The 11,202-nt window shown below is 56.1% G+C and overlaps 1 protein-coding gene across 4 annotated transcripts; it reads right to left on the bottom strand.

The window, feature by feature from the left end:
- Window positions 1–2,858: 2,858 nt before the first annotated feature.
- On the bottom strand, window positions 2,859–6,924 carry CRYBB3 (crystallin beta B3). Of its 4 annotated transcripts, none has more exons than XM_068911703.1 (6): window positions 6,439–6,924; window positions 5,503–5,582; window positions 3,721–3,839; window positions 3,476–3,608; window positions 3,252–3,394; window positions 2,859–3,173 (listed from the first exon to the last, which is right to left on the bottom strand). In XM_068911703.1, the coding sequence occupies exons 2-6, from the start codon at window positions 5,575–5,577 to the stop codon at window positions 3,008–3,010; spliced, it is 636 nt and encodes a 211-aa protein (XP_068767804.1). In that variant the 5' UTR covers window positions 5,578–5,582; window positions 6,439–6,924; the 3' UTR covers window positions 2,859–3,007. The 4 variants fall into 4 exon arrangements, with proteins under 4 accessions (XP_068767804.1, XP_068767803.1, XP_068767802.1 ...); XM_068911702.1 differs by having other exon boundaries at window positions 6,385–6,439; XM_068911701.1 differs by having other exon boundaries at window positions 3,252–3,608.
- Window positions 6,925–11,202: the final 4,278 nt, after the last annotated feature.

Below are 11,202 nucleotides of genomic sequence, written 5' to 3'. Positions count from 1 at the left end.
TGCAGAAGCACGGTGCCAAAACTATTTACAAAATAGTTAACGCATGATTCAAAGTGAGAATGCTGGATTAAAACTCAATGAAAACCAAGGTCAGCTGATCTGCAGCAGCCATTGTCTCCCTAAACACCAAGTCGTAGAATTATTTCATTAGCTTTCACATTCGCGTTGCCCGCTTTGTCGGGTTTGTTGGCAAGGAGATTTGGAGTTTGCATGCATCAGCCGAATGCATGCCAAGACCCAGACCATCTCTTTCAAACAAAGCACCAGCCAGCCCTGCTTCAGGATTTTTGGAGCCAAAGACTTTATCCCTCTAACAAACTGACGAACTGCCCCACAGTTAGATGCACAAAAAACTGCTGAAGTGGGCTGTTTTTGCACACATTAAAACTGGAGCTTTCAAATACCCGGTCAACGTCTGTTTACACCGGTCTTTTCTTCCAACAGCAAGAGAAGCCACACGCACCCTGCGTGGCCCAAGCGCGGCTGCGCCTCTGCCCGGCACGCGAGGCAGCGAGGACCCGAGGGTGCTTGCAAGGGTCCCGGGTGCGAGGAGAAAGAAAGGAGCAGACGAACACACACAGCCCCGTCCCGCTCCGCTTTCCTTCAGCCAGCCCCGGGCGTCGGGAAGGGCAAGGGCAGACCCTGACCCCGGCTGCGCTAAGCGTGCCGCAGCCGCCCCGCGGCTCCCCGGCCGCAGAGCCGGGCGAGGAGGGACCGCGCGGCGGAGGGTGCCTCGGCCCCCGCTTGGGGGGCTGCCCCTGCCCGGGGAGCGCGGCGGCACCGCGGCACCGCCCAGGCCCGGCAGCACGGGCCCAGCGTCCCCAGACAGGCGCCGGGTGACGGTCGCCTCCTCCACGCGGCCCCCCACCCTCTCGGGGTCCGGCTGGAGAGGGGCAGAGCCCAGCGCCCGCCCGCGCAGGCAGCGGCCGTGGGAAAGAGCCCCACGACGGCCCCGCCAGCGCCGCGACGAAAGCCAAGATCAACAGCGGCGTGTCCGGCTCCCGGCCCCGGGGGCCTGGCAGGCGCCGCGGTGCCAACGCCGGCTCTTAGGGGAGACGCGGCGCCCCGAGCCAAGAAGCGGAGACTGTGGGGACTCGCCGGGGCGGGGAGTTGGCAGTCCGGGGCTCAATCCCCTCCCTGCCCCAGCGCCGCCGCGAAGGGGACGCAGGCGAGGAGCGCGCGGCGGCCACCGAGCGCCCCCGGGGTCGCTCCCCGGCCGGCAGCAGCACCCTCGCTCCAGGGAGACGCTGAAAACGCAGCGCGGCGCCTCAGCCCCTTCGCTCGCGCCTTGCTGCCTGCTCCGCGCGGCAGGCGCCTCCTTTCTGCCCCAGCAAAGCGACTCCCCCCGGGGGCAGCGGCGGCGGCCGCGAGACGCCCCTGCTGCGCCCCCCCCGGCGGAGCGGGGCCCTCGCTTGTCGCCCCAGCGTCGCACAGCAGCAACGCGCCGCAAACCAGCCTCCTTCGGCACACAACGCGCTTGGGGATGGCGCCGCAGGCGCGAGCGCCCCGGGGAGCCCGGCTGCCGGTCGGCGGCTTCGGCTGCTTCTCCGCCCCGGGCGCAGCGCGGGGTCCCTGCCGCGGGGGACCCCCGTGGCGGCCCGCATTTCGGCGGGCCCCGCTCTGTTCCAACGGGAGCCTCTCTCGCCGGGCCCGAGGGCGGCGGCGCGCAGCGGGGCAGGGCTTTGCAGCCAGCCGCCGTCCGCCGGTGCGGCGCACGGGGGCCTGGCAGCGCTGCAGGCCAGCGCGTGGCTCCAGGGGAAAGCATTTTACAGACTCAATTTTCCATTTCTTTGTAGTTTTAGTTTGCAAGCAAGAGCCTGCAAGGGCTCCCCGTGCCGGCGGTGCCCTGGGTCGCGCGATGCACGTGCCCCACTGCCCCTGGGGCGCAGCAGCCGCTGCCTTTGCAGCCTCGGGGGGCCGAGCGCAGGTGGCAGGTCCCTGCGAGAGCCACCCCAAGGCTGCTCTAACCACCGCGACTGCAACCACAACGCCACCCCAGCACGTCGGAGAGCAGGCGGCCCCCAGGGAGCGAGCGAAAGTGGCTGCGGGCAGGAAGCGGTTAAACGCTCCAGAGAACGTGTTTCGGGCCACGTAGCACTCGGGGGAACGTGTTTCGGGCCACGTAGCACCCACCCAAGCAGCCAGGCCTCCTGCTTAAAGGCTCTGCCAGGCACAGCCCGGCCCCGCTGGGCAGAGGGCCTGATCCCAGGACGGAGCCGAACGGCTGCCCGGTGCCTCCAGCTGCCGGCCTGGTCTCGCACGGGGCCACAGCTCCAGGCAGAGCCGCGCTGCCGCTGCCCCGTTGCGGAGGCCGAGCCCCAGCAGCGCCCGGCTCACTGCTGTGCTGCGCCCTGGGAGTCCGCGGCCTCGGGAAAGCAGCCCCCCCCGCCGCCTTGCAGGGCTTGCCGCAGCACTCGCCCTCCGGCAGGGCGGCCGCAGCGGGGTGCCTGGCTCCCCGCTGCTCGGAGCGCAGGCGGCCCGGGGTGGGGGGGGGGGGGGGGGGGGCGCCGAGCCGCAGCAGGCAAAGGCACGGGGGGGGGGGTTTAACGGACACAGCCTTTCCATAGCGCTTGCTGGGTGCGGGGCTTTGCTCTGCACGGGGGACGCTGTGCACAGAGAGAGGGGGGTCCGACGCGGCACCCCTCCTCGCCCGCGCGGGGCAGGGGCACGGCCCCTCGCGGCCCCGCTGCCGAGGCGCTTTCCTGCTCGGGATGCCCAGACCCCGGGGGTTAAACCCTCGTCTCAGCCCTGCTCACGTCTCAGCGGGAGACACGGGGAGGCCAGGAGGCTTCGCGCTCGCCCCCGGGCCGCAGGGCGGCCCGCCGCGCACCCATGCACGGCCCCAGCACCAGGACGGCCCCAGGCAGCCTCTAGCTCAGAGCTTTATTGAGGTTTTCCACAAAAAAAAAAAAAAAGAAAAAAAAAAATCACGGTCACGGTGTCAGCCTGCGAGGTCACTGCAGCTTCCTGGCCGCGGCGGGCGGCAGGCGGGGGCCGCGGGCCTCCCTCAGCTGTTGCCGAAGGTGCCCCGCTGGTGCCACTGCTGGTCGCGGATGCGGCGCATGGACTGGATCAGGGGCTGGCTGGCGTCCCACTCGTTCCAGTGCCGGTACTCGCCCTTCTCGAAGACGTACTGGCGGCCCCGGTACCCGGGGTACTCGTAGCCCACCCACCTGCGCGGGACAGAGAGGGCCGTGGGCGCCGCAGCCCGCGCCGGGGACGGGGAGCGGGACGGGGACGGCCGCCCTTACGTTCCGTTGAGGGCCTTGACGCTGGCCACCCGGTCCTGGAAGCCGTGGGCCCAGAGGCTGGGCACGTCGTCGTCCACGATCTCCATCTTGCGCCCCGCGTAGCCCGCGTTCTCAAAGAGGTGGATCTTGTGGTCGGGGCCGTCCTGCGGGGAGGCGGGGGTCAGGGGGCGGCGGCGGGGGCGTCCCCGAGCCCCGCTCCCCGCCCCGGGCGGGGGGCTACTCACGATCTGCAGGGGGCGGATGGACATGAGGCTGTCGCTGCTGCGGCTGCTGGACCAGGAGTCCCAGCGCGGGTAGTCGCCCTTTTCCAGCACGAACTGCTCGCCGGCGAAGGCCTGCCGCTCGAAGCCCAGCCACCTGCGGGGAGAGGCGAGGCGGGCGGACGGGGGGGGCGCGGACGAGCCCCGTGGCACCGGGGTGGCCGCCCCGCGCCCGGCCTCGTCCCGCGGCCGCCCGGCCCCGCACTTACGGGCCAGACTCCACCTGGATGGAGCCGACTTTCTCCAGCGCTTTCTCGGCGATGTTGGGGAGCTCCTCGGTCAGCTCGCACCGCTTGCCCTGGAAGTTCTCCAGCTCGTAGATGGTGAGCTGAGGGGGGAGAGGCGGCGTCGCAGGGCGGCCGACGCGGCCCCCCCTCCCCGGGGCGCAGAGGCTCGGCGAGGGGGGGGGGGGCGCTTCGGGACGCCCGCGCCCCCCAGCTCGGCCGCCCCACGCCACCGCCGCGGCCCAGCGCCCGCACGGACGGCTCCCGCGCTTTGCTTCGCGGCCACGCGTCGACCAAAGAACATCCGCTCTGTGAAACCGGCCGATATTTCATCGGCGAGAGGCTGAAAGCGAATTCACCAGTTCAACAGCAGCATCCAGACTGGGCAGGGTTGGCGCCAAGAGGCCCCCGGGGACCCGTTCGCAGCCGATCGTCTCCTCCTCATCGCTCCCTCTAGATCCGTCAGCGCCTCGGCCCGGCCTGGCCCGTGCAACAAGCTCGCTCCCCGGTACGTCCCCCCAGAGGCGGCCAGGCGCAGCACCCGCAAAACGTTGCCCAGAGCCGCCCCGCTCTCCGCGGAGCCGGCGCACGGCGAGCGGGCACCGCGCGGGCAGCTGCGGCCAGGGAGCTCGCCTGCCCCCGCCCCAGGGACCCAGCCGGAAAGCCCTGCGCCCAGGACAACAGCCGGACTCTCCTGCACATACCGTCACCCCATCCCGGGGTAGCAAAGGTAGGAGACGACACCCGTGCTCCTCGGGAGCTTCTCTGCAGCCCAAAGCAACGAGCAGACCAAGCTCTCTGTATCCCAGGCTGCAGGATCCGCTCTGCACTCCAGCCTTCCCTGGCCAAGACCAGAGCCGGCAGCTTTGTCCCCATTTCCCAGCTGCGGGAAGGGCTGTGGCCATTGCAAAACTCATAGCTGATTTCCCGCTCTCCCAGGCGCTCAGTATTTCATACTGAGAGCTGTCACATGGCAAACAGCACTGCCTTTAAATACAATACATAACTGCTTTAAGACCTGCGTTAGAGGGCTGGCCTCTAAGCTAGCGCACGTAGCGTTTTGCCTGCGGCGGTGCAGCACGGCCCCGCAGAGCCGCTGGACGAGCCCCCGGTGCGGCGCGGCAGGCTGAGCGCCAGCGGCGCTCCCGGCCAGCCCCGCGCCCGCGGGGTCAGCACCGCTGCTCTGCTCCTTCGGGGAGGGCAACGCGGAAACGCAAACGCAGCATCAAACTGAGCGCAAAGCACGGAGGAGGTGTTGCCCTCCGTCCAACGCCGGCCAGGAAAGCTTCCTGCCCTGCCGGGGGAGAGGAGCGACCCCCAGCACAAAGGGGCCTGGAAACGCAGCTTGCTTGGGGAAAATCACTGCTCTAACCTGCAGTCCGTCTCTGCTGTGACAGAATACTTTATCTCCTGGATTAAAAAAAGCTGTGCAGCTGCACATGTTACGCACTGCCAGGCAAAATCATTTGGAAGCAACAGACGCACAGAGAAGCTTCTCCTCCTCTCAGGCAGCAGTAAATCACGCCAACAGAGCGCCTCTCCCCAGCCCAGGGACACCACGAAGTTCAGCTGGGTGGACAAGGACTACATTTATCACAGCAGTGACACTAGTGCGCTGCTGCAGCAGCGGAGCTGAAGGCTGCTTCCTTTGCAAACACTGACTGCAGCAGTTTGACACAAGTAACGGATTTACACGTATTCGCTCCAGTGCAAGGTGACCTACGACAACACACAAAGCTGGTCCGTAACTGGCCCTTGCCAGGATACCTTGTAATTGCCACCTCGCTCGCCAGCACCCTCCCCGGTCGCCATCTGCTCGGGGGGACTTTGCTGCTCAGTCATTGTGCCTGAAAAACCCCAAATTGTAGGTTAGCACAGCATCACTTTCACATGAGGAAGTCATTAAATTATAAGATGTTTAATAAAAAAAGAGTGATCGAGCTTTCACGAAAACAGGTAGCAAAAGTTAGCCCAGCTCTTCCTGAACACAGCTGTTTTCTGCTCTGTAAATCCACAGGGATTTCTAGGCTAGAAGCAAGCGTTCCCCTATTCATCCTCTCCCTCCTCCTTTTGGGCCCTGTATCCTCACCCAGTCTTTACAGTGCTGGGCCAAATAGCCTCTGACTGAACCAAGTCGTCTTCCAAGAGACAAGGGATCCCTCTCTAATGCTGGGAAGCTGTCCCAGTAGTTTAATGAACTCATTTCTGAAAGCCTGCCCTTTTGTTTCCAACAGGAATTTGTCCGGCTTCAGCTTCCAGCTGCTGACATCTTTCGGCCCGAGTTTAAAAGGCCGACCGCACTCCCGTGCCCCTGCAACCCCCGTCCCCTCGTGGCACGAGATGCCTGGCCCCTTCCACCACTCTCCACTTATATCTTAGGATGACCGGTGAGATCCGCTGCTTTGCTCTCAAAGAGCATCTCATAAAAGCACTTTCCTAATTGAATAGAAAACCACAGGCTAACGCGCCTCCTCCCTTCGCCTCTCACCATGCTAATTTAATGGGCTGTCAAGAGGTTAGTAAGAGACGAATAAAGAAATTGAGTTTGACTAGAATCCTTGAAAATGTTAATTAAAACCCTGCAGCATCACTTCTTGCAAAACATTAGCAAAACATTCACTACAGCAAGAGACCTCAACTCAGACACACAGGCTAATTCTTCTTTAAAGCCCCTTCCAGCCCGAACAGCAACGCTGCTGCTACCTCGTCTGGAGTGGTTGCGCTCTGATAGCCGGCTTTAGGAGTCCGTGCTATTTATGGGTTGCTTCTGAACAGAACAGCACATTATTTGGACGCTGATACAGCAGCTGCGTCTACTGAATTCCATCCATGAGATTTCATTTCAATAGCGTGGGTTCGCAGTGTACTATGGAAATGTTATTCAAATTTCTCCCGGCTGTCCCTTAAAAATGTGCCACTCGATTTACAGAAGATTAGCGTCAAAATTCACATCAGCATGTTCACGTCACTTCTTGCCAGATTCTCTGGAAAACTCTCCCATCAGCAGTTAATGGGAGGGTTTAACCTAGAAACCAAGCACACTGCAAAGCAAAAAACCGTGCAAAATATTTACAGCTTGTTTGGGCTAACACACAACACGAGACGCAGGGCTGTCCTCAGCTGCCTGGCAGCTCTGCAGGGTGGGCTCAGGCACAGCAAGCGCTCAAGACGGGCACCTCGGGGACTGGGGTCTCGTCTCAGCTTTGACCCTTACCAGGAGCACCATCCTCACCGAGCCCCTTTTCCTTCTTGGTACTTCGGGTCATCTTCCTCCCTGGTGCGTTCAGCTGGAAGCACCCCTCCATGCGTGTTCCTCTGGGTTCAAGGAGACTGTGTCTTTCAGGGGCTAAGTACCTCGTACGTGGATGGATCTGTCTTTAGAGGCAAAATATACAATCTGATAAAGCAAGGGCAGCCCTTCCAGTGTGAGATAGCATTTCGCTTTGCTTGTAGCAGGCTTAATTCACTGTTCTACAGGCAAAACTAAGCTAAGTTCAACCTTACACAAATCTCCAAAGAGCTGCAGTCAACAGGCCTCACCCCTGGATTAGAGGAATTCACAGACCAGGTACAAGGACCCAATTCAGCAAAGCGCAATCGCAGGCTTAAGTTTGAGCCCACAGTATTGCCTGTGCTGCTTCACTGGGAACCGAAGGCTGAGTGGAAAGCGGCAGCCCCTGCGCAGCAGAGGCAGAGAGGACCGAGCGCCCTGCAGATAGGACAGCAGCGCTCCCCACCTTAGGACTTCTTTAAGGACAAAGATCCAAGTAGGATGCTGACATCCTTGCTTTTACTACTCCTTTTCTACTTGCTTTTACTAGGCCTAGTCTTGGAACCAGAAGCTACATATGAAACTTTTATTGAAATCACCAAAAAGCCACTTCTTACTTGGTATGGTCAGTCTTGCAGTTTGCCTGGGTAACTGCCACATAACCAGAAAACTCTCCTCTGCAACATCACCCAAACAGAAACACACTGAAAAGAGCTCTTTGCTGTGATTGCTGTATCGCATCCAAACTTTGCAACTGTTTATGGAAAGCATCTTCATCATTTACACTGTCACTAACTTACAGCCAAACTCGTTAGTTCTCTGTAGGAGGCAAAAATGCCCTAGCACGGATCACGGCTGAGACAGATGATGAATTGTGGAAATGATGAACCAAGCCAGAGAAGACACAGACAACATAGACAGTTTCTGTTGCAATGCTACGCTTACGCCCTCCAACACGCAACTATTTTCACCGTTTTTTTCATCTAAGTCAGCAAGCCCCCCCCATGGGCCCTGTGGCATTACACAGCTCTGCTAAATGAAAGCTGAGGTGGGATGGGATTCAGTATCTGAGCAATGCAAAGCTGAACCCAAAATGCAACTGACAGCACAGCTCAATGCAGAACTCACTTGTTGTCATTATTCAAATTACATTTTATACCTACAAAGACCCACCACAGACAGTAGTTTAATTAGTTCATTTTTATTGCAGTTCCTTTTCACATTTTCATCTTTTCTTTGAATATGAAACCTCTTGGCTGTAAAATATAAAACCACTTCTATACAGAAGAAGTACTCAAGGAGAAAGTGGAATGGATTAATTTGTGTCTTTTATCAAACATGATAGTACCCGGTTCCAACAGATTAAAAATACAGAATTTTTCTTACCAGTCCATTCCTCGGCATTTAGTTTTGCAATGGCTACAGTGCCCACGAATCTTCATTTTCCATACTCAGGGCCCTTGTACATTGATAAGGCAATTGCAAAAACACGACAGAAGGGACACCAGATCTCACTGACTTTTCTTCCTAACAGAACTCAATTTCCTTTTGCTGTCAGTCTCTCAAATCCCTATGAGAAATGCTTACAGCATATTGTTAGAAAATAGATTGTTTAATATCTGGTAAAGCTAAACTTTGAATCATAATTGTACAGTACGATACACAACAACCAGAATATCTTTATTACTTAGGAAACTATGTAGTACAAAATATTTTCTATAGCACAATATATTTGTGTGACCCATATTTACATATTCTATAAGGCTATGTAGAACGATATAAAAAAATGTGTTATCTATACAATAGCTCCTTTAAAAATCAGGCTTGATACTCTCATCATGTTTAACATGGAAAGAGGAAAACCCATAAGCCATCAGACCTTGTCTTTCCTCCTTTTCCAAATCCTACCAACAGAATGAAAAGCTATTTCAGATGATAATTTTGTGAAAATACTTTAGAGCTGGGAGGATGACTGCTGCCGGGGGGGAGGCAGCTAAGCGGGGGCTCAAAGTGCTTCAGGAACAGCGCTTATCCAGACAAGCCGTTTCTAAGCTCACCCTCGGCAACGAGGCCCATCACTCATCCTCTCCGCTTGCATCAGCGCAGGGCAGACCTGGGGGGAACCGGCGGCTCCCGGGCGCTGCGATCCCAGGTGAGAGGCCTCAGCGGATGGATCCCTGGGTGCCAGCTAAACCCGCGTGGCAGAGGCCAGACTCCACGGAAGTCCTGTCCTCCCTAACAGCACATCTTTTTGTCTTTAATTCACATGAGGATCTAGGAAAAACAACAGCAGGTGACTTCCTCGTGAGTTCAGAGGTCAAGTCAATGTGAAAACAAACATTTGCTTTTCCTTCGCAACATTTCTATTTTGAGCAGCAGAGCCTCTCCACCTGGCGCCCGCCCTGAGGGCAGCGCCTGGGCTTCCTTATCCAATGCGCCGCTTGTGCCCTGGGATCCGGGATGGGGGCAGGCTGCTTTGCTGCGTCCAGGCCATGGATCTGCACAACTGTCCTTCAGGAATGGGACGGCAGCGATCTCTGACCAACATCAGCACCTTCAGGTGAGTACAGCTATAACGGCAACACAGCGCTTTTACTGGAATAGTGTTTTCGTTGAGGCTGGTTTACCCATAGCAGTAAATAATGCCACAAATACGCCTACAGAAGCACCTCCCTACCCCAGGACATGGCCAGAGCGGACAGAAGGACTCAGCACGGACGCAGCTACTGCAGGAGAGCTGAGCTGGGCACCAGCCTGCTGAAACAGCCCACCTCCAAGCAAACAAGCTATCCCAGTAGGAAGAGCAGTTTTACCATTCAAAGTTAGCTGGCTGCATTTAGCCATCAGTAAACCCCTTCTACCACACCATGCGCATGGAACACGTTGCTGTTTCTCAAAATGTTACATTGAACTGACTTCATTATTTTTAACAAACAAATTGGACCTGGTTCAGGCCAGTAATTCTGCTCTCCTCCTGTGGATCCCACTCTGATCACGTTTCTGGTACCGCAAAACTGGGACATATTTGGACTGGAACCACAGGATTTCTGCATATGCAACTGCTTTGGCTCCAGACAGTCAAATAAGACGTGTGCCAAAGACATTCCTGCTGTCTACAAGCAGCAATACTAAGGGCAATATTATCGTAGTATCAGTAATAGTGTTTTTTTCCCCCCCATAGTAAGTGAAAAGGGTTAGAGACAAAAGTTCATTTCACTGGGTGTAGACTCTTAAAGGACTGTATAAATATTATATGATATTTGTCTTGGAACTGCTTCGATCCCCACCAATATATTTTGGTGTATCAGCTCTCCAAGTAACGCTAACATCAAACCACGTCCTCAGTTTAATACCCTAAAACAGGAGGCATATTTCAGTATGTTTACACATGTACTTAAGATTATCACCTAACTGATGATGGTGCTCCAGATAAAACGACTGATTAATTTTGCAGTCATAAATCTGATGTAAAATGCATCCAATAGTTTACCAATAAGTTGTCTGCAAACAAAACACCCGAGTGAAGGAAAACCTCTGTGTGTGCATAAAGGTGGGAGGCTTGAGACCTATCAGACCACACTCTAAAATGGTTTCAGAGTTCAAAGGCTGAGGAGTAGAAATACTGCATCTTTCTATACAGTCAAAAGAAGCAATACCAAATCAGTAAATAACTACTAAAATAAAGCTATACAAGCTTTAACAAGGTGAATCTGCAAACAGAAAACGAAAATAAAGAAATCCACAGCTGAAGGTTGCAGTAAAAAGAAACAGAAGGACTGTACATATCCAAAAATGACAATTAACACTGAGGGAAGATTTCTGTTAATAGTAAGAGAAAAATGCAATCAGAAAAGAAACACTTCTAAATTCCACAAATCATGTACTTTCACTTTTAAAAACGGTGGTCTACTGATACAGCTTTTGAAGAAATAGCAAGAAAAAAAAAGCAGAATAGTCTTAAAGTAGCAGACTAAACACTTCTACTACACTGTATTCCACAGGGAATGCCAGTATCTCCCTCAAATTTTTTATTAAACATTGTTAGGATAAGAGTTGAAATCCACTCTTATAACAGATTCCAATAATTAATGAAAAAGCTTATCTGAAGAAAGTGTTAAAGCTAAGAGCTCATTCCCATCTTATATTAACAGCAAATATAACATGTGGCAACAAAAGAAAAAACTTAACAAGCAGTA

This window comes from Struthio camelus, chromosome 17 (genome assembly GCF_040807025.1).
Source record: "Struthio camelus isolate bStrCam1 chromosome 17, bStrCam1.hap1, whole genome shotgun sequence".
In the NCBI taxonomy this organism is placed as follows: domain Eukaryota; kingdom Metazoa; phylum Chordata; class Aves; order Struthioniformes; family Struthionidae; genus Struthio; species Struthio camelus.
The sequence above is the reverse complement of the archived record's forward strand: the minus strand, read 5'-3'. Positions and strand labels throughout refer to the sequence as shown.